Source organism: Pseudomyrmex gracilis, unplaced genomic scaffold (genome assembly GCF_002006095.1).
Source record: "Pseudomyrmex gracilis isolate BER0280 unplaced genomic scaffold, ASM200609v1 scaffold_109, whole genome shotgun sequence".
NCBI classification, from domain to species: domain Eukaryota; kingdom Metazoa; phylum Arthropoda; class Insecta; order Hymenoptera; family Formicidae; genus Pseudomyrmex; species Pseudomyrmex gracilis.
The window spans coordinates 431,605-453,502 of record NW_018020693.1 but is presented as its reverse complement, the minus strand read 5'-3'; the positions used below and the strand labels follow the sequence as shown (position 1 = coordinate 453,502).

At 38.8% G+C, this 21,898-nt stretch overlaps 5 protein-coding genes across 5 annotated transcripts; 3 read left to right on the top strand and 2 right to left on the bottom strand.

Moving 5' to 3' along the window:
* Positions 1-4,809: 4,809 nt before the first annotated feature.
* Positions 4,810-6,474, bottom strand: LOC109856171 (cytochrome P450 9e2-like). The gene has a single exon (XM_020431154.1). The coding sequence runs from the start codon at positions 6,392-6,394 to the stop codon at positions 4,880-4,882; it is 1,515 nt and encodes a 504-aa protein (XP_020286743.1). The 5' UTR covers positions 6,395-6,474; the 3' UTR covers positions 4,810-4,879.
* A 1,749-nt stretch (positions 6,475-8,223) lies between these two features.
* LOC109856172 (cytochrome P450 9e2-like) lies at positions 8,224-9,866 on the top strand. The gene has a single exon (XM_020431155.1). The coding sequence runs from the start codon at positions 8,267-8,269 to the stop codon at positions 9,773-9,775; it is 1,509 nt and encodes a 502-aa protein (XP_020286744.1). The 5' UTR covers positions 8,224-8,266; the 3' UTR covers positions 9,776-9,866.
* A 646-nt stretch (positions 9,867-10,512) lies between these two features.
* On the top strand, positions 10,513-13,131 carry LOC109856173 (cytochrome P450 9e2-like). The gene has a single exon (XM_020431156.1). It carries the CDS (start codon positions 11,416-11,418, stop codon positions 12,922-12,924), a length of 1,509 nt encoding a protein of 502 aa, XP_020286745.1. The 5' UTR covers positions 10,513-11,415; the 3' UTR covers positions 12,925-13,131.
* A 446-nt stretch (positions 13,132-13,577) lies between these two features.
* LOC109856151 (probable cytochrome P450 6a13) lies at positions 13,578-16,178 on the top strand. The gene has a single exon (XM_020431111.1). The coding sequence runs from the start codon at positions 14,199-14,201 to the stop codon at positions 15,708-15,710; it is 1,512 nt and encodes a 503-aa protein (XP_020286700.1). The 5' UTR covers positions 13,578-14,198; the 3' UTR covers positions 15,711-16,178.
* Positions 16,179-16,278: 100 nt separating this feature from the next.
* Positions 16,279-20,473, bottom strand: LOC109856152 (cholesterol 7-desaturase). The gene is made up of 5 exons (XM_020431113.1): positions 19,456-20,473; positions 18,974-19,158; positions 18,663-18,829; positions 17,822-18,000; positions 16,279-17,555 (listed from the first exon to the last, which is right to left on the bottom strand). Exons 1-5 carry the CDS (start codon positions 19,546-19,548, stop codon positions 16,827-16,829), a joined length of 1,353 nt encoding a protein of 450 aa, XP_020286702.1. The 5' UTR covers positions 19,549-20,473; the 3' UTR covers positions 16,279-16,826.
* Positions 20,474-21,898: the final 1,425 nt, after the last annotated feature.

Below are 21,898 nucleotides of genomic sequence, written 5' to 3'. Positions count from 1 at the left end.
CGCTTTACCGAAGACGTTCTCAAATATCTTGCGTTCGATTTCAGCTATTCAGCTATTTCATTTGTGATCACAGGCATTTTAAAAAACCGGCACATGCTTGAGACGGAAACAAAACATGTGCAAAATTCGAAACTACAGTCATTTTTTATATTAACGCGTAATCGTTACGTAGAACGTGAATTACTTAATTCGTATGCGTTAAGTATGTATTTAATACCGCACAATCCTTACTCTGATTTCTTTTCAACAGAACATCTTTGTTTTATCAAACACTTTTCTAGATCACGCTTAGTAATTTCTTCTCAAATTGCGCGCATTCAGTCGATACTCACATTCGAATCAAACGAGTGAAATATTCTGAAAAAAAATATATGTCGTAAAAAAAAAAAATTAATTAATGATATTCACGATAACATTGATGTGTGAAGATAAATCACGAACGTGCTATGTATCTCACGTTGTGAGATGTTGACCAATCAACTGCGCGAGTCTCTCGATCTAATCTATAAATCGTTACTCGTCAATACATATTTACTATCGATCGTTTATCCAAAAGCATTGCGTTGAACAATCAGATTGCTGCCAATTTACAGTCAGAAGAAACAAGTTGGTGGTCTTCATCTCGTAGACATTAGTTGCTTAAGTATATTAACCTTAAGTAATATATAAATCTTTGTGAGAGAAATAATTAATTAATATACGTATATATATACTATATATTATTTAGTACATATATATACACTTAGTACAATATATATATATATACATATATATAGTAATTCTTTTAAACACGCGTATTCACACAAATATAAGATTCACATATATGAGTACACACGAGTTAAGTGACAGTTTAGAATTATGTAACTGTTTGTCTCATAGAATTAGCTATTTTTCTCGCGAGATATATACAAAGAGAGAGAGTGAGAGAGAGAGAGAGAGAGTTGTAGTATCTACAAAAAAAATCGAACTCTTTAACAATACATTTCTACTAGTAACAAAAATCAAAAGTGTACATCCAGAGAATCGTCGAACAGAATTATCGATGCGAAATACTCGACCGCGTGATGTCGACTTTTCATCGAGAATTTTTTTCACGTGAATGATTTGTACTTTGCCTGTAGCAAAAAACGATCGGGATTTTCAATTGTTGTCAAGATTGTCCGGAACGCGAACTACAATTCGAACGAAAGGTGTTCAAGGTATATTTCGAGAAAAGGAGATGATTACGTGTAACAATAGATTTCCGGGTTATACAACACAAACGTATTATGCTGCTTTTGAATGCTCCCCCATTCCCTCCCCCAAAATGTTGCCTATTTGAATGTTATGCTGTTTCTGTTGGTTATGAGAAATTTTATGATTTTTTTGGTTACTCTCGATAAGTATGAGACAGAAAATCGAGATGCACGTTTCCAAGATTTTCCCGTTGTTCACGTTGAATTTCTGTTTGGCACGTTGTTGACAAGATTATTATGCGCAAGAATGATTGTTACATTTCAGTTTTTCACCGTTCGCGCAATTTTCACAGATCGAACTCCTCGTTTCCCTTTACATCGCACGTTTTCCCCGTTAACGAAATTTCGTTTTCATTTGTGACGAAAAAGTTAAGTTTCAACCCTCTGTTAATCCTTTGTTGATTGTACTGTTGATACTTTCTTCGTGTTGTAGAGATCATTATCGTTACATTCATTCGTTCATTCCGCTGTTGAGTACACCGCGTTGATAAACATCAGCACCTTCCGAATTTCAATCTAAATTTAAAAAAAAAAAAAAAAGATAAGATAACATTATTCTCTTAATTAATTTTACCAAGTATCGTCGTTCGGAATTAATTACACTCGTGTAATAGATTTTCGCGCGAATAACGCCCGTTCTTCGCCGCTCGTCTCAAATAACCGCAGAGAATAGTATATGAGATTACGTTCTTCGAGATTTATGTCGACTGTCGGAACTCGCTGCTGTCATTAGTTGTTGAAAACTCATCGCACGTTAAAGTGTTTTCCGTGTTGAACCTAAATCAGTTGAAGTTATTCGTTTTATCTGGATCATGTTACTGCGCTCGTTACTTGTTATCATCGCCATTTTTGTTTTGCTTTATCACATGTTTAATTGTTCCCCATTATTATGCTTCACTATTGCTATTATCCCTATTATTACTACAGTCTGTTTGATAAGAGCGTGTTCGAGCAAATTTCTATTTGATAATCTGTTCGACCAAACAGATAAAAGAAATGTCATTTTTTCCGATAAACTCTTTTCTTGAGTACACAGTGTTATCAACTTGTTTTAAGAATAGACTTTTCTTTAGTAAACCGAGAATCACTCGGCAAATACGCATCTTTAGGACTGCCTCTCAAAGCCAGGAATTAGAATTTTATTTTTGTTTACAAGGAATGTTTAGACGCTAAAAAGATTATTAGGATTTATGCCGGTTGGTTTCGAAGCAAATGTCAGTACTGGATTTTTCAGGGAAAAAAGACATGAAACAATGACGTCAAAACATTAGACTAGCCATTACTAGATGCAAATCTGTGTTTATAATAATTTGTTTGTAAAAAATAGATTCAAAATTTTGTTGTTGGTCACGCTTTGATTAGACGGGCTATATTTATCACTTAGATGTTATTAACAGAAAAAACGATACACTTTCAGATCGCTTTATTATTGTTAACAATGCGACGGCAGGGCTATTAATCAAATTAATTCCAATTGGGCAATTAATAATATTTACGCTTATATGTGTGTGTGTATACGTAGGATTTAGTGGTATAAGTGGAAAGAACATTCTTCACGACATTCGAAAAAACAGTTTTGATATGCTATTTTGAATAGAATCTCAAAGAGAGTGATAAATGAGTACTCATCTCTTCCGTACGTCAAAAATTCACTCTTTTGTTCAATGTGCTCATTAAATTGTTAGTTAAACACACAGGTATAACAAAAAACGTCTCTGCCAATAAAACACACGTCAGCAGTAATAATATCAGCAGTAATAAAATCTTTTCCAGACTTTTTCAGATTAGCTTTGACACGTGACACTTATAAAAACAAAAGAATATTTTTTAATATTGTTAACTCTTCCTCTTGTCTATATGTAAAAAAACATCTGTACATTTCATTTAACAGTGAGTTTTTCCACTTTCAGTATTTTATTGTACAGATAGTACGCGAGATAAAAAAAATTCAAAATACAGATTTTTCAAACACGAAATTGATGTTCTTTTTATCGCACTTACAGTTAATCAAAAATATATTTTTATCATGACTTATCGATAATGTAATATATTATATAATTCTCCATTTTGCTAAGAAAGAACTGGAACTTTCCGGAGAAATAATATTTGTTTATTGATTAAAATAAGTGTATTTTCATTATATATCTATTTAAAAAAAAAAAAAAAAAAAAAAAAAAAAAAAAAAAAAAAACGAAAAAATTCCCTATTATATATTAATATCTCGAAATATTTTTGTGACCGGCGATATGTAATCGTTGTTGTTATCCGATCTTTTGTTACTTCCCGTGGTTATTGTTGTGCAAAGTTGCATTTGTTGTTGAGTTACCGTTAAAAGCCCGCACCTGATGAAGCAAGTTGCCTGTTGCTATCGACCCGTGTTTCCAGTTTTTTTTTTTTGTTCTTGATTTACCGCGATGGAAAATCCGTTTTGTTATATTGTTAAACCCCGCACCAAAAGCATGCATAATATTCGCTCTTTATCACCGACTCGATCAAGACTGAGAGGAAGTAAGATTTCATAAAATCGGCGAACTACAAATCAATCGTCAGTTTGATGAGAATGATAGAGAGATTCGAGATATCACATGTTAGATATACATATACGTACAATGTGCGTTTCTCAATCTTTGATTGATTATGTTTAAAAACTTTAACTGTCATTCGGGCAGAGATTACGTCGCAGGTTAAACAATTTGATTTATCATTCATTATTGTATATCGCTTGATAATTAATTATTATTGTGCAGACTTTATTGTATACTGTTTTTTGGTTTTCACCGCAGTGCCTTACTCCATAAGTTTTATGTGTATAATCTATTACATTTAAAAACACCAAACTTTGTAGAGAGAAAACAAGTTTTATATATAAGAATATACATGTATATTAAAATTATACACGTTTACACATACGTTTTCATGAAAAGAAAGAGTATTGCATCACATATGTATATAAAATACGGATAAGTATATTCAATAAAAAAAATATATGTAATAAAATAAGTGAAGTGCATTTTTTTAATTATAATCCATTTTCCTATATATATTGTTAGTAACTTTTATGTAAATAAATTTATTATTATACATTAAACAACATATATGTTGTTCTTATTTTCTAGTATCTTATCTTACACTTATTTTGTTTATCATATTGTGAAGCATATTGTGAAGTTGCAACACACTGTTGCGGTTGATGATTGATTACTTGCAGAATTGCGCGTCGTATTTTCGTCTTAACTCTTTGTTATGAAGATGTAATAATATCTAATCTACAAAAAATTGTTATAAACAGATACGTTCGTAAGATAACTTCTGATTACACAAACAATTATCTCTTCATATTTTTCAAAACAGATTTAATGTGTTTTTACAAGTTTTATAAAAACTAATTCTTTCATTAAACTTATTCATTGCACATGCTATAATCTATTATCTCGTTATGCGGAATTGATAATGAACTAAACACTTACAATAAAAAATGAAAATATATCGGTAGAAAATTACACAGATTTATAAATGTATGTAAAATTCATAATAAAACTTATTATAGGTTCAAAATAAAAAAAAGCAGAGAAAATAGAGAGAAAAAGATTTTTATTTAAACATTAAAGTTACAATGAATATAAAAACTTTGAAAGAAACAGAACTCATGCCTCAAGAGGCCGAATATAAGCCCAAAGACCACCTTCCGCCGCGGTCAAGAAACCCGATGTACTTATTTTCAAAGGAACTCTCGTTTTTGGGGATAGTTCTAAACTATATTTTCTCAGTAATGTGGCCAAACATGCTTTTATCTGCAACAGAGCCATTCTCATTCCCACGCAGATTCGCGGTCCTTCACCAAAAGGAAGAAAAGCAAATTTCTCGATGTTGTGCTTGTTTTCCGGGCTGAATCTCTCGGGATCGAACACTTGAGGATTTTCCCAGTATCGAGGATCTTCCTGCAGACCATGAACGGGTATCAGGATCTCCGTTCCGGGTTGCACGCGGCAAACAAGACCGTCAGATCCTTTCAGTTCGCATTCTTCCGTGCAAATCTTAGTCATAAATCCTAGTGCGGGTATTGTTCTCTGCGACTCGCTGATAACTTGATCCATATACGTCATCTCTTTTAAAGTATCGTAAGTGATCACTCCGTCGTATTTTTCGAGCACGGACACCACTTCCTCGCGCAATTTATTCTGCACTTTCGGGTGACTGGCCAATTGAAAGCCGACGAAGCTCAAAACGTTGCTAGACGTCTCGTAGCCGTCGACAAAGAACGACACCGCGTGAGACGTTAAAATCTGTATGTCGAACTTCTGATTTTCCGTTCGTTCCAAATCAACCATCAGCTGAAGAAAATCATTTCTTGGTGTACTGTCGATTCTTCGTTGCTCTATAACTTCCGTGAGTACCGATCTGAAGAAACGATCGGTTTTCTTCGGTATAAACCGTACTTTGAAAATCTTACCAAATATGGGCAAGAAGAACGTCAAAGTGAAGACAAGAGTGTTCATGACGGACGGCTCGAGAAAGGATTTGCCAATCGCGTAGAAAGACTCGCGCTCCTTTTCATCGTCGAAGCACATTCCGTCGACACCGAAACCGGCACTGGACACCACTTGCGCGGTGAATCTGGCAAACAAATCTTTCAACTCCATCTCCACCTTTCCGCTTTTGTTCAGCTTTCTGTCCAGAAAATTTTCAAACTTTTCGCACACCTGTTTGACGGTCTCAAGTAGGATTTTCAGTCGCATGCTCGAAAACGCGTAAGTCAAACGTTTTCTTCCGGTCATCCACTTGTCGCCGTAGGTGAAAAAGGGATTGTTTGCCAGAAGAGGATCCAACTCAGGATCGATTTTAAGAGCGTTCTCGTGAAAACTCGTGAACTTGGTCTGCAGCACCGTTTTCACCAGATTGGGATCGCGGACCATCAGCATCGGTGACGTGAAGTTGTAAATTCCCACCATGCTGTGACCTTGATTGGCGTTGTAGAGCTTGCGACAACATTCGGACAAGCTGATTTTCTGGGACAAAAAGTCCCAGAAATGTCCTACTCCGGGCACGATCCCATCTGGACAAGGTATTCCGCGTTTCTGCCAGTACTTGTAATTTCTTGTTAAGTAGAGATAGAGAACTATCAGCGCGACGACGATCAGAAATATATACGTGACAGCCATTCTTTCGCCTGCCACGAATCTAGTTATACTGAACGGTTCATAGATGACAGAGGATATGACTGGTAGTGGTTACGTACGTATCTTCCTCTTTCGAGAGACAAACTCAACGAGATAATAGCGCCAGCCAATTATAAACGAGTAGCGTCGTGATAATACGATTGTGTTCGAGTTTACACACACAGTCCAACTAACATTATGTAACAAACAAGATAGGTAAAAAGTCAACTAATATTATGTAATTTTATTTTTGCAATATGGTGCAAATCAAAAACAATGTGCTGCGTATTTCAAAATATTATTTTAATAACAATAATAGATGTGCGTTTTTATATAATCTACTATTTTTTTTTATACGTGTTACATAATATGTTATATGTACACAGTATCTTTTGGATATAGTATTTATTATGTGATGTCACGTTAGAGCATTCGCAGTATATTACGAGCGTTTATTAGCCCTGACAGTGACATATTTTTCACGCCTCGTGTAAGATAGTACGATTGGAGTAATAATGTGCAATTGCTGGCTATTACTATATTTGAGATCACAATCTGTACATTCTATATATTGCGCTAAAGTGTCTATAAAGTTTGCGTTTGATAAAGAATTTTGAATTTTCTAAAAACAATATAAGGTAAAAGATAATGCCCCGAATATTAGCGTCACCAAAAAGTGAATCTTTCACTTTTAAGTGTGAAAAAATTAAAATACATATACATGTATAAATTTTACATACTATTGTTGCGACATTATTGTTATTATTGCCGATTGACTGCTATATTGACCGGTCCAGAGTTGACAGAAGATATCATCGGTAATGAATAAAAACAAATGTTTTATTTTTAAGTGTAAAAAAACAAAATATATATATACATATGTAGAATTTATATAGTTTTCATAAATATAGTTTTTTATTTAGTGATATATAAATACTCTCTTGTTTATTCGTAACTGAATGATAGTGTCATATAAGTTAGTTCTGCCATCTCACGCTCGGACGCTACTGATAAAGCAAAGTTAAATTGAACAAGGTTAAATCTATCTTGCTCGTGTACAGTCCTCAAAAAAATTAAGATGTGTATTATGTTTATATCTTTAATATCTAGTGCTATGCACAGATTTCTACTTCTATCTGCCCAAAATTTACAAATACTAGCAACAATAGAATTCTATTTTTTGGGAAGAACTTTACCCGGAATAAGTTTTTTTTTCGATGTTCTGCCTGAGAATTTTTATGCACGTTACAGCATAATTGGAGTCTATATCTTCACAACATTGTCGGTGATTGTTCTGAAACGAGAGCTCGTGAAAACGAGCTGGTGATGCAGACCACTTTTGCTAACTTTAGTAAGAACATTATTGCAATTTACGCAGAGATAGATTCGCGCTCGTGGCATATAATCTATTCGTAATTACCGCCGACATATGACTGATCTTTTTTAAAATTCCCTGTACCACGATATTCTGCAAAAAAAAACATATATAAATGCATACATAAATGAAGCATGTAAATAAATTTTTCGTATGCATTTGTGTATTTAATACATATTAATTTAATTGTTTATTAATTATTTAATTACTTATTTAAGTTTCCATTTCTGTGCAATTACTAATTTAATCTGTATTATTGTTATTGTTACCACGCTACTTTAATATTATCACATGGAACACACATAATGTCACCTTTGCACTTTCAAACGTCAATACATTTTTTATTCGTTTTTTTTTCACAATTTACTCAGTGTTTGCCGTTACATCGTAGAATTATCGCATGCGCGCTTTGCTATCTGCATGCTCTCGACAGCTGATGCGTAGTCAAGGTGACATCATTTTATCCGCTTCAGTGTTATTTGTTACTTGAGAGTGCGAAGATGTCTGCACCCGTGATCGCTTCGGTGTTCGGTGCTCTCATTGCTCTGTATTTTTATCTGATTAGAAATTACAGATATTGGCAGAGTCGCGGAATTCCTTGTCCCGATGGAGCTCTGCCAATTGTGGGTCATGTATGGTCGGTGATTTCCATGAAAATACCTTTTACGGAGTACTTGCGCAAACTCTACAACAACAACAAAGATCATAGCATGGTTGGATTTTACAACTTCACGACACCGACGTTGCTGGTTCTCGAACCAGAGCTAGTAAAATCGGTGCTGCAGACTAACTTCGCGAACTTCTCCGAGAACACTATTCACGTCGATCCCGAAGTCGATCCGCTTTTGTCCCACAATCCATTCGTCAATATCGGCGAGAAATGGTTAAGCGGAAGAAAAAAATTGACCTACGCTTTCTCCAACGTGCGACTGAAACTCTTGCTCGAAAGCGTCAAGAAGGTTTGTTCTACGCTTGATAACTTTTTGAATGAAAAACTGAGCAAAACGGGAAAGGTGGAAATAGAACTGAAGGATTTGTGCTCCAGATACACCGCGCAAGTAGTCGCCGGTGCTGGTTTTGGTGTAGAAGGATATTGCTTCGACGATAAAAACGCAGACAAGTCATTTCGAAAAATCGGTTCAGCCATTTTGGAACCGAATCTGCGAACGAATATTGTGTTTACTTTAACATTCTTCATGCCGTCGTTGAACAAATTGTTAAAGATGCCTTTTGTACCGAAGCACATTGACCATTTTATTAGAACATTGGTCGCCGAGCTTCTAGAACAACGAAGAGCGGACGGGATACCCAGGAACGATTTTCTTCACTTGATGGTAGAACTGGAAAAAATCGAAGGTGATAAATTTGACTCGGAGATTCTCGCTGCTCAGACGCTCTCTTTTATCGTTGACGGTTACGAGACTACCAGCTCGGTTCTGAGCTTTGCTTGCTANNACATCGCCAGGCATCCGGAAGTACAGAAGAAATTGCGCGAAGAGGTGACAACTGTACTTGACAAGTATGACGGTGTGATAACATATGAAGCCTTAAAAGAGATGACGTACATGGATCAGGTGCTGAACGAGTCGCAAAGGATCTTACACGTAGCAGGATTCTTGAGCAAAGTTTGCACGAAGGAAATCGAATTGAAAGGATCCGATGGGCTTGTTTGTCGCGTTAAACCTGGAATGCAAGTTATGATATCCGTTCAAGGCCTGCATGAAGATCCACGGTACTGGGAGAACTCTGAGAAGTTTGATCCCGAAAGATTCAGCCCGGAGAAGAAAAATTCCATTGAGAGATTTGCTTTTCTACCATTTGGCGAAGGTCCACGGATGTGCCCGGGGATGCGAATGGCTCTGCTGCAAATAAAAGCGGGTCTTGCTGCGCTTCTGCGAAAATATACCTTGGAACTTTCCTCAAAGACGCAGCTTCCCTTGAAAATCATCGCCGGAACCATCCTGGTAACACCGATAGGCGGTCTGTGGGTCAATATTCGTAAACTATAAAAGTTCTTGATTCAGTAAAATTTCAGTGCAGTGTTTAAAAATATGTACATGGCTTCTTTGTAAGAAAAAAAAGATTGTCATTTCTAAAGTATATAGTTTATATTCATTTTGTTATCACTGTTATATTCTAAAAGGTAGAGTAGATTTTAAGATTGACACTTGACTAAATTTTCGTAGCAATGTTTTTCCGGTCCGTTTTGCGGTAATTTTTTTGATTGGAGATCAAGTTGTACAGTTTAGAGCGTATCGTGTGTAAGCGTTAGACACTCAAAATGTATCAAAATTCTGTCTCCTTGCTTTACGACTACATGCGGACAAGGTAAAGTCTTTAAGGTCAAAAATTTACAGAAATGTCCGACTCCAAGCACCATCCCATCTGGACAAGATTCTGCTAGTATTTTAATCGTTAAATAAAGATAGAGAATCAGCGCAGTGATCAGAAATACGAACATGACATGTTTTGCTTGCCACAGACAGATCTAGCTATATTGACCGGTCCAAAATTGATACAAAGTATCATCGGTCGTGAATAAAAGTAATTCTATCATTTTTAAGTGTAAAAAAAAATTTATACAAATGCATAAAAGTTGAATAGTTTGAAAAAATATATTTTTTTATTTAGTGGAATAAACTTACAATTATAATACACAACAACATACTGATTGTTATTAAACATATATAAATATATATGTATACATGTAAATGCTGTTTATTGTATATTACATAATATTTTCTTGTTTCTTCATAACTGACTGATACTGTCGTATGATTTAATTCCGCCATCTCACGCTCGGACGCGACTGATAAACGTGCAAGGTTAAATCTATCTTGCTTGTTTTCAAGTCCACAAAAACATCAAGATAAGTATTATGTTTAAATTTTTAATATCCAGTGCTATATGCACAGATTTCTACTTTTATCTGTCCAAAACTTACAAATACTGGCAACAATAGAATTCTATTTTTTTGGGAGGAGCTTTACCCGGAATAAGTCTTTTTTTCGATAATTTGCCTGAGAATTTTTATGCATGTTTGCAGCATGATTTAATTCTCCACATTGTCAGTGATAATTCTGAAGCGAGAGCTTGTAAAAACGAACTGATGTTGCAGACCACGTTTGCTAGCTTTAGTAAGAATATCATTTCAATCAATCTTGAGGTAGATTTGAGCTGATGGCACATAATCTCTTCATGATTGCAGACAAATAACTGATCTTTTTTAAAAGTCCAGACTCAAATATTCTATAATAAAGAAATAAATTTACATACATATAAAACTTATAAACAAATCTTATCTATGCATTTTTGTATTTAATACATATTAATTTAAGTGTTTATTGTTTCCTTAATTATTTGATTTCTTATTTATGTACAAAAATTAATTTAATTTGTACAATTATTATTACCACGCTATTTTAATATTATCACATAGAACACACATAATGCCACCTTTGCACTTTTCAAGCGCGCGCGTGCCAATGCATTTTTTATTCTTATTTATCTTCACACTTTACTCGATATTTGCCGTTATATCGCAAATTATCGCATACGCGTTTTGCTATCTCATGCTCTCGACAACTTGAGCGTCAAGTCGACATCACCTTATCCTCTTCAGTGTTATTTGTCACTTGAGAGAGCAAAGATGTCTGCAACGGTAATTGCTTTGATGTTCGGTGCTCTCATTGCTCTGTATTATTATCTGACTAAAAATTACAAGTACTGGCAAAGTCGCGGAATTCCTTGTCCCGATGGAGCTCTGCCGGGACTAGGTCACATGTTGTCAGTGATTTCCATGAAAATGCCTTTTACGGAGTATTTGCGCAAACTGTACCAAAACAACAAAGATCGTAGCATGGTCGGATTTTACAACTTTGTAACACCGACGTTGCTGGTTCTCGAACCAGAGCTAGTCAAAACGGTGCTGCAAACTAACTTTGCGAACTTCAACGAGAATCCTTTTCAAGTCGATCCAGAGGTGGATCCGCTCAGGGCGCACAATCCATTCGTCAATACCGGCGAGAAATGGTTAAGCGGAAGAAAAAAATTGACCTACGCTTTCTCCACCACCCGACTAAAACTCTTGCTTGAGAGCATCAAGTCGGTGTGTAATAAGCTGGATAACTTTTTGGATGAAAAACTGAGCAAAACGGGAAAGGTGGAAATAGAACTAAAGGATTTGTGCTCCAGATACACCGCGCAAGTAGTCGCCGCCGCTGGTTTTGGTGTAGACGGATATTGTTTCGACGACAAGAATGCAGACAAGTCGTTTCGAAAAATCGGTTCGGCCATTATGGAACCAAGTCTGCGGACAAATATTATGTTTTTTTTATTATTCTTTATTCCGTCGTTAAACAAATTCTTGAAAATGCCTTTTATACCGAAGTACATCGATCGTTTTCTTAGAACATTGGTCGCCGAGCTTCTAGAACAACGAAGAGCGGATGGAATACCTAGGAACGATTTTCTTTACTTAATGGTAGAACTAGAGAAGATCGAAGGTGATAAATTTGATACGGAGGTTCTCGCGGCTCAGGCGCTCTCTTTTATCGTTGACGGTTACGAGACTACCAGCACGGTTCTGAGCTTTGCTTGCTATAACATCGCCAGGCATCCGGAAGTACAGAAGAAATTGCGCGAAGAGGTGACAACTGTACTTGACAAGTATGACGGTGTGATAACATATGAAGCCTTAAAAGAGATGACGTACATGGATCAGGTGCTGAACGAGTCGCAAAGGTTCGTACACGTGGCAGGATTCATGGCCAAAGTTTGCACGAAAGAAATTGAATTAAAAGGATCCGATGGACTCGTCTGTTGCGTTGAACCTGGAATGCAAGTTATGATATCCGTTCAAGGCCTGCATGAAGATCCACGGTACTGGGAGAACTCTGAGGAGTTTGATCCCGAAAGATACATTCCGGATAAGAAAAATTCCATTGAGAAATTCGCTTTTCTACCATTCGGCGAAGGTCCACGGATGTGCCCGGGGATGCGAATGGCTCTGCTGATAGTAAAAGCTGGTCTTGCTGCGCTTCTGCAAAAGTATACCCTGGAACTCTCCCCGAAGACACAGCAACCTGTGAAAATGGTCGCCGGAACCATTTTGGTAACACCGAAAGGCGGTCTGTGGGTCAACATTCAAAAATTGTAATAATAAAAGGTTTACGACGCGATAGAAGAATAATTGCATTATTTTAGTTCAAACATATGTACATAGTTTTTTTGTGATATAAAGACGATTTTACCATCTCTAAAGTATATCTGTTTCGCTTCCTAAACAAGAATTTAAGATATTATTTGTTTGTAAATTTTAGGTTTGGTATAATAAAGAATGTACTAAGATTTTTAGTGAGAAAAAATTTGTTTTATTGTGTGATACACGTTCTTTTATTGTCATATTTTTAAACAAGAAATTTAGATAGTATTTAGAACACCTTGCAAAACATTTTCAGCCACGTTTTTCTGACCGCAAACTGATAGGCGTCACGATTAAACACAGAAAAGCACAGTCAAGTGCGTATTCCTTAGATTGTGTGTGGACATTCGAAGCTTATCAAAATTCTGCACTCCTACGATCAGACTAACTTTAATTCTGAAAAGAATGTTAGCAGTTGTCAAAAAGATTTTGATAAATATAACTCCAAGCAACTAATAAAAACAACATTAATAAGTTTAATTGAAAACAAATCAAATAAATAAATACATTTATAAAAATAAAATATATAAAGATGTTAACATAAAAAATACGGTGTCGTATAAAGATCCAAAAACAATAATTATAATACAATAAAACAAAGTAAAGAATATCGGAAGTAAGAGTGAATGTTTTATACCTAAAAATTTAGCTTAACCGACACGTTTATGATCGACAAGAGACATTGGCTGTAACTGTCAAGATGACATTGATTACGCGAAAATAATGGTTGTTAATTCGCTGATTTTTCGATATGATAATTCTTTGACCTAATCGAGAAAAAAAGAATCAAATGGAAATTCCGAATACTTAATAAAAATAATAATTCGGGTAAATCAGCGCGATGTAAATGTCAATAGGTCACTTGCATAACGTGTTATTATTCAGATGTAGATTCAGTCAGTCACCGTGATATTCAGCTGATGACACTCGCAAATAGCATTGTCGTTTGCACGAGGAAATTACCTAATCAATTAGACCAACGTAAAATCAGACAGCGCACGCAATAGACTGTTGTTAGTTATATTATGTTTTATACATTTATTGCGTAGTTGAAGTGCTGAGAAAGTCTGTATTATCATTGTTTTATCGAGTCTGTTTTGATAATCACATACACAGCGCTTATTCAAAGATAACTTGTTCCATTACTTCATCAACGTCACCAGCAATTGAGATTAAACTGTTGTTGGTTCGTGACGGTTTGCATTCAGTTTTATCTGCGATACACAGACATGGATATCGTACTTCTCTCTTCGATTTTCGCGGTAATCGCGGCGATCTATTTTTATTTAACCAAAAGATACAGTTATTGGCGCGATCAAGGCATTCCCTGCCCGAAGGGTATCTTTCCCGGTTTCGGACACATGTGGCCGATGATATCCATGAGAATGAATATCTCCGACTTCATCCAGCACATCTACAATAGTCAGCCGAATTGCAGCATGGTCGGATTTTACAACAAAATGACGCCCTCGTTGGTGGTGCGTGACCCGGAACTGGTAAAAACGGTGATGCAAACAAATTTTTCGAATTTCTCCGACAATATGTTTTTGCTCGATCCTCATCTGGATCCGTTGCTCTCGCTAAACCCTTTCTTCTCGAACGGCGAGATGTGGAACGCGTCCAGGAAGCGCTTGGCTCGCGCGTTCTCCAGCATGCGAATGAAATTGCTGTTCGGTTGCATCGAGCAGGTGTGCGACGAGTTCGAGGACTATCTGGATCGGTGTCTGAACAGCGGCGTGTCGGAATACGAGCTGAAAGATCTGTTCTCGAAGTACACCGGCGAGTTCGTGGCGAACGGCGCTTTCGGCGTGAAGGGTTTTTGTTTCAAACACGACAAAGCGCAATCTCAGACTTCTTTTCAAACAATAGGCAACTTGATATTCGACTCGAGTTTGCTCAACAGAATTATGGTAAACCTCACCTTCTTGCTGCCCAAACTCACTAAGATTTTCCGGATTTCGTTTCTGCCCAAAGAGGTGGACCGTTTTATTCGAAGCACCGTGAAAGAGATTCTGCGTCATAGACAGCAGGAGAACCCAAAAAGAAACGACTTCTTTCAGTTGATGATGGATCTCGACAAGAACGAGGACGGGGTCTACGACGAACGGGCTCTTGCTGCCGACACTCTCAGTTTTTTTCTAGACGGATACGAGACGACCAGTATCACGCTGAGCTTCATCGGTTATCAACTGGCCCGACATCCGCAAGTTCTGCAGAAACTTCGCGAAGAAGTGGAATCCGTGCTCGCCAAGCACGACGGCCGAATGACGTACGAGTCTCTGGAGAAAATGACGTACATGGACCAAGTGATCAGCGAGTCGCAGAGGCTGTACACCGTGCTGGCCGTTATGCCGAAGTTTTGTACCAAGGAGATCGAGTTGAAAGGCTCCGACGGATTGTGCTGTCGCTTGCAACCCGGTATGATGGTAATAATACCTGCACACGCAATACACATGGACTCGAAATACTGGCTCGATGTGGAAACGTTCGATCCAGACAGATTTGCCGCCGACAAAAAAACAGAGATCGACAAGTACGCCTTCTTGCCGTTCGGTAAGGGTCCGAGAATGTGCGTGGGCATGAGAATGGGGATCCTGCAGATGAAAGTTTTTTTAGCGACATTCGTGAGAAGATACACGTTGGAACTGTCGCCGAAAACTCAGCTACCATTGAAAATGCTGCCTGGTACTGTTATGACCACACCAGCTAGTGGATTATGGGCTACTATCAAACGTTTGTAATTTTTTTGGAAAAAGAATTATATATTGAGTTTGCGTTTTATTTTTTTATTTTTATTTTATCAAATTACTTAATAATCATTTTAATATTTTTACATGCTGCGCGATTATCCAATAACACGCAATTATTATCGTTGGAATTTACGCAACATTAATTTTTTTAAATCTGGTTCCAATTTTACGTAATATTTATTATGTCTTTCGTAATCTGAGATAATAATGTTACGTATATATAACGAATGATATTGCAATTAGCTGTAAGATTTCTCTTGATCGTGACACAGCAGGTATTTATCAAATTCTCGGAAATACAACAAATTATGTGATATCACGCAGTTAATATTACGCAATTACGTGAAAAAGTACTAAGCAATTATATAAAATAAGCGAAAGAGAGAGAGAGAGAGAGAGAGAGAACAAAGGACGAGTAAAAGAAAATTTACATGTGTACAATATTAATTATAATAAATAAAATCGTAAATTACAGAGAAGAATGCATCACTTTAGAATAATTTATTCTTCTAAATATTAAATACGTACAACAATTTAGATATTAAAAATACTTTGTGTGTAAATATAATTGTATTTAAATCAAGAAAATGAAAGGAAAGAAAATAAGAAATGGGAGATAACTTGACGGGTCGATATCTGGTGTAGTAATATTAAAAATTAATCGTTTCTAATCTTGTTATCGTCTCTATTTTTTGCAACTTATATGTACATTAGAGATAAGTGAACGAAAGAAAGAGCGAAATAATAAAATTATATCTCAAATATAGAAAAAAAATGTAATCAATATTACTCGTATAAATTCTAATTAACATACACACATGAAATAAAGTATTGTATATATTTTCAAAGAAAAACTAAACATTATACGTAAACTATCTTAAAGACAATTACTTAAAGACAATTACATGTAAAAGAGCTCATGATAATTATCTTCTCCGAAATGCACAGTCACAAGCAATCGTAAAAAGTGATTTTCGTGTAGATGTGCACATCGTCGAAATGCGGACGTCATCTCGATTTGAATTTCAGCAATATGTGATATATATTGCGAAACGCGACTCGAAACGATTAAAATAAAAAAAAAATAAAACCACTTGTTGCATCGCTCTACCATTGTAGAGTTTTCATAGCCGTTTGATAAGTTGGACTGTTAGCGGAATAGAACTGAGAGTACCAGCGCCGGTACGCGAGGATGGCGCGATCCTCGCGCACCAGGATGGGCTGTCGTTCGAACTGTTTGTGGTTCCAGATCGCGACGTCGCGCTCGAATTGCAGACATTCACCCAGGAAGACTAGGTTCGTGAAGGGCGCGAGCAGCGGCGGCGCATAGATCAAATGGGTGACCCGCTGCAGCAGCGGCTCGAGCGGTGTGACCGTCTGCAAAATGTACATCGGTCCGAAGAACGTCGAGATCTGCAGCTCGACGTAACCCGGACCGATTTGCTCGACGCGCACGTCCAATTCCAGCACGGTGAAGCGATCCAGCAAGACGAGGCTGTGGTGCATCTGCAAGCCGGCTTTGTGCTTCTCTTTCCTTGTGTTGCTGTCGTTCTCCGCGGTGAGCGAAGAAAGATGATTATGATGATGATGATTATTATTATTATTCCCGTTCGCGATCGGTTGCATCGACGCGCTGTCGTTCACTTTGACGCACACTTCCGCAGTTGTCTCCACTTTTGCTTCCGCGTCTAAGTCGTTGGAATAAGAGCAGTGCGGTCGCCAAATCGCGTTGGTCCACGAGTGTCGCGCCAGCCACGGCACGTAATTGGACAGAAAGATGGTTGGACCATGCACAGCGCCGAGATGCGCGAAATCGGCTCCGTTCTCGGCAATGTCCTGTAATAAAACAACAATGTGTAGCACGACTTTTATTGTGGGTGTATTTATTAGTTCTCTTAATTATATCTCTGGCGACTTATCAATTTAATTAATTTTTTTATTAAATAATGAAAACTTTTTAAAACCAACATACTCCGAGAGAAGAAATCGAAGTCTCTCGCGGTACAGATGAATCGATATTCGCGATTCTAGTTTACGTGAATAATGGCACCGGAAGCGTGACAAAGTGGTTTTGCTAGACAAGATCGAGATGGATGACAAACCTGTATATGGCAGCTAATGAGAAACTCATTACGGCCTTGGAAACGCCATGCTCCGTTGGAAAGGTGCGTGTGCGGTTGGGGTTGCCAATCGGGCTCCGCGGATTCAGCATGGTACCAGACGAAGATGAGATGATTCACCTCGCAGCACTTCCACGCTTTCGCTCGCGCAATGTGCGGCACTGTGCGATCGCGACAAAAAAAAAAAAAAAAAAAAAAAGAAAAATATAGAACATTTTATTTTTTCTATCAGATTTTCTGCATTTTCACACACCGATTTCCATTTCTTTTGTTTCAAATTTGTAAATTTTATTCTTTTGTTTTATTTTACAAAGAACTTTATGATCTTCTTCGCTAGAAAAAAATTTACTCTCTCTCTCTCTTTCTTTTTTTTTTTTTACTTATTATTAACCCTTTTGATTCCGAGCGTGAGCAATAAAAATCGCGAAAAGAATGTTTTCTCGGTTTCGATAATTTTATTTTGCTTCTTCATTCTCATCGGATCAGAAGAGGATCGATTTTTGCACTATTCACATGTAAATTTAACTCAACTGTTTATCGCGAATTTTTAAGATGTTTAAAAGATCACTGCAAAAAACTGTGTCAACACATGCGATATGTATCGCACCGTAATTCGCGAGAAGCGTTCATGCGCAAATATTTGCGTCGTGATCAGCGGAGTTTATTAAAATGCACAAACAGATATCTCGACGTGGGAATGTAGTTTCAGGGTGCAAAAACATGCACGGACACTCGGTCCAGACACATCTCGCGGCCTATTTTCGGACGCAAAAGGGTTTGTTGCAAATCAATGTATGTAGAATCTTATAAATGTTCGAAGTACCCTTTTCGGCGTAGGGTATGTTTTCGCAGAAACCGTCCTTGCCGCGAAAAGTCCAGCTATGAAAGGGACATTCCAGACAATCTCCCTTGACCCGTCCGCCTTCAGCCATATTCGCACCCAGGTGGGGGCAGTACGCGTCTAAAATGTTGACAACGCCTTTTTCGGTTCTTAAAGAAATTGATAAAACGTTATGTGAAAACATAAGTATTGCTGAGCGCGTTTTTCGTCTTTCGAGATCGCTTCGACATCGTATCACGTTTATAAAAAGTCATGTGAAACAGATAGAGAATCGTGATTGCGCGTTGACGTACCTGAACACCGCGAAATTTTCACCGAGAGCGGACACGTGCCTCACCTCACCCTTGTTCAACTGCGAACTCTCAAGCAGGGCGAACCAACCGTTCGGATAGACCGGTGGTACTTTACCGATTTTTCGATTTTTCGACGTCATGTAAATACCGCTGACTTTCTGCTTCTTACTGTCCTTTCTCAGATCCTTCAACAACAGAAATTGAACCGGCTGATTTATCGCAACATCGTGTAAAGAGAAAATGCCAAGGAAAAGTGAGCAAATTTTCAAACTTCGTTCGAAACTTGTGTTCTGATTATTGAAAAAAAATTCGTCGCAAAACTTGGTTAAAATCAACGCGAGATCAAACAGACTTCGATCAATCGACCCACGATTGTAAATTTATACGTAACACGACAAGCAATGGAGCGAAACGAGGAGAGGACACTTTTTTCCTCGAGTTTGCAAAACGGGACGAGCGTGAGCCGTCGTGCATACACTCACCTTGACCCAATTGAATTTGAAGAAATAGGCCAGGTAGACGAGGACGGCCAGCAGGGTGGCTGCGACTCCGACGTACCATCCGAACATCGTCATTCTCTTCTCCCGGTGTTGCGTCCCGGCTCTCTCGGTGTCTCTTTCCCGACTCTTACCCCGAGGCAGGTGGAAGTAAACGCGAATTCTCCGCGTCGCCTCGCACGTAGCGAACACCGCAGGAATCGCGCAATCTTCTCGCGCGCGCGCGCGCGCGAGAGAGAGATAAACGGGAGCGCGTGTAAAACAAAACGGCCAGAAACGACGATGAGAGGCAAACGGAGAGAAGACGAGGGGGTTAAAAAAAGAAGGGAAAAGAAGGAGGAGAGTCGAAGAAGCTATCGGCAAGGTAGAAGACGCGACGCGGGAGCGGGTCTTACAAAAAAGGGCTAGGAGGACTTCTGACGCGAAGGGACAGTACGAGGACAAGGACGAGAACACGGGTGGCGAGAAGAAGAGAAGAAGCTGGGAGAAAGAGAGAGAGAGAGAGGAGCGAGACGCGCGATGGATGCGCGATTTATAGTTAGTTAGTTAGTATGTAAGCGCACACGTGCGTGTGCGTCGGCGAATGCGTATGCAAGACCTACAGCCGGAGGGATAGGGGACCGGACGCGTAGAAGACTGGAGAACGCGGCCTGGAGAACGGCCCCCGGAGGGTATGCGAGAACGAGAGAACGCGGTGAAACAGATAAGAAAAGAAGGGAAGAGAAAAAAGGACGAGAAAGACGGCAAGACTTTAACACATAACGAAGGGGGAGAAAAGAGGGAGTCTCTTCTTCTCTCGGGCAGGTGGAAAGAGGCTCGTTGAGATATGGAAAAAGAGGGAAAAAGAGGTTCCTGCCGGTTCCCGTCGCGCTGGAACACCTATAAGGGTTTTCGGCCAACTAAAACGCACGGGAGGTCCATTCTGTCTTTATATAAGCCGGTCGCATCTATCGAAATAATGCGTGTTTTTCTCAAAGTCACAGCGCGTCGTCGTCGCGGTGTCGTCGCGATTGGTTCGGGCCCGACTCGTGTCACGTAAACGGTTACCCGATTATGTATGCCTGGCCACACGGGCGTAGAGACAACGGACGAGCGGCTTTATATATATATCGTGCCACCTTATATCACCGGATCTAAAACCGCGCCGCGATTCTTCTCCCTCGTCGTCATCACCGTCGTCTTACGTTCTCCTCCCGCTTCTCCGCCACGTCGTCGTTCTTCCACTTCTTCTTCGTTGTCCTCCACGCACCGACCGGCGTCTTTCTTATTTTATCGAGACCGTATATCGATCGATGCCGACGTCCGTTCGTTCTCATCCGCTTAGCATAACAATTTCTAGCGAACGGAATATCATTCACGCATTTATATTCCGACGTACGTACACACGGACGCGCGTTTCTCTTCTTGCGCTTCCTCTCGCGGAATATGATATATTTCCTCTCCGAGAGATTGATATCTCTCGCTGATATATCGGAACGCTACCGTTGCCCGATGATGACTAATCGATCGCGCGTATACGAGATATTTTTCTCTCTCCTCTCTTCCTTCGTATACCGATCGCCGAAGATCTTACTTCGCGAAATAGTACACCTTCTAGTTTTGCGACGACGTCGGTTCGTATGAAATACGCGACGGTTGCTAGATGCTTCCTGAAAAAGCGAAATATGACTAAAGAACATCATTAAGTGCATGAAAGCGAAGACAATGCACCCGGAAACGCACAGAGCGAGATTATTTTAATATCCGCGCCTTTCATACCGGGGAATATATCGCGCACTGCCGCGGTACGTGACTACCTCTTCTTGCGCCGAAGACGAATGACGCATGAAGAAACAAATCGATCCAGTATAAAGAATAGAAAAGGGTTTGGGATGCAGAGCGACTTGCAATTTTGCAATTTGAAAACCTATCGGGCCGTTGTCCCGACTTTCTTAAGTACGAGATAACGTCGTTTGTGATTTCTCGAAGTGGTGAGACACGCCGCGACGCACACGCGGGGGAAATTAATTATTCAAACGCGCGGCAAGACGGAACTACCGCGGTGCGAGATCGACGTTGTCGATAACGGCCGTCGTTGAATCCACGGTGAAAAGGCGCGTTTTCCCACTTATCACAAGATTCATCTCATGTCTTCTCGTCTCTCTCTTTATCTCTTTTTTTCATTCGGGCCCGAAATTCTAACGCTTGGCTCGCCAGCCGCTCGGCGGTAATATATTAATTCGGTGAGACGCCGATAATGAGATCGTGCGCTCGCCTCTCGAGAGACGATCGCGCTCCCGAGAGTAAAACTCGATGTCGAGCAAAACTCATGCGGGAATCTCACAGCTGGACGACACAACTAACGTGCGTTGTGCTGCGTGGTCGTAATCAAAATATTTAAACAATGCGCGAGCTCGAAAGTGCTTAACCGCCGCTTCGCGAGCGGACA

What these genes read in the sequence shown, in the direction of transcription:
- LOC109856151 (XM_020431111.1), top strand. Translation starts at nt 14,199, where the DNA reads ATGGATATCGTACTTCTCTCTTCGATTTTCGCGGTAATCGCGGCGATC.
- LOC109856173 (XM_020431156.1), top strand. Translation starts at nt 11,416, where the DNA reads ATGTCTGCAACGGTAATTGCTTTGATGTTCGGTGCTCTCATTGCTCTG.
- LOC109856171 (XM_020431154.1), bottom strand. Translation starts at nt 6,394, where the DNA reads ATGGCTGTCACGTATATATTTCTGATCGTCGTCGCGCTGATAGTTCTC.
- LOC109856152 (XM_020431113.1), bottom strand. Translation starts at nt 19,548, where the DNA reads ATGACGATGTTCGGATGGTACGTCGGAGTCGCAGCCACCCTGCTGGCC. An exon ending in GAAAATTTCGCGGTGTTCAG is followed by an intron (nt 18,830 to 18,973) that starts GTACGTCAACGC and finishes AATTTCTTTAAG; the next exon opens with AACCGAAAAAGGCGTTGTCA. An exon ending in CATACCCTACGCCGAAAAGG is followed by an intron (nt 18,001 to 18,662) that starts GTACTTCGAACA and finishes GCGATCGCACAG; the next exon opens with TGCCGCACATTGCGCGAGCG.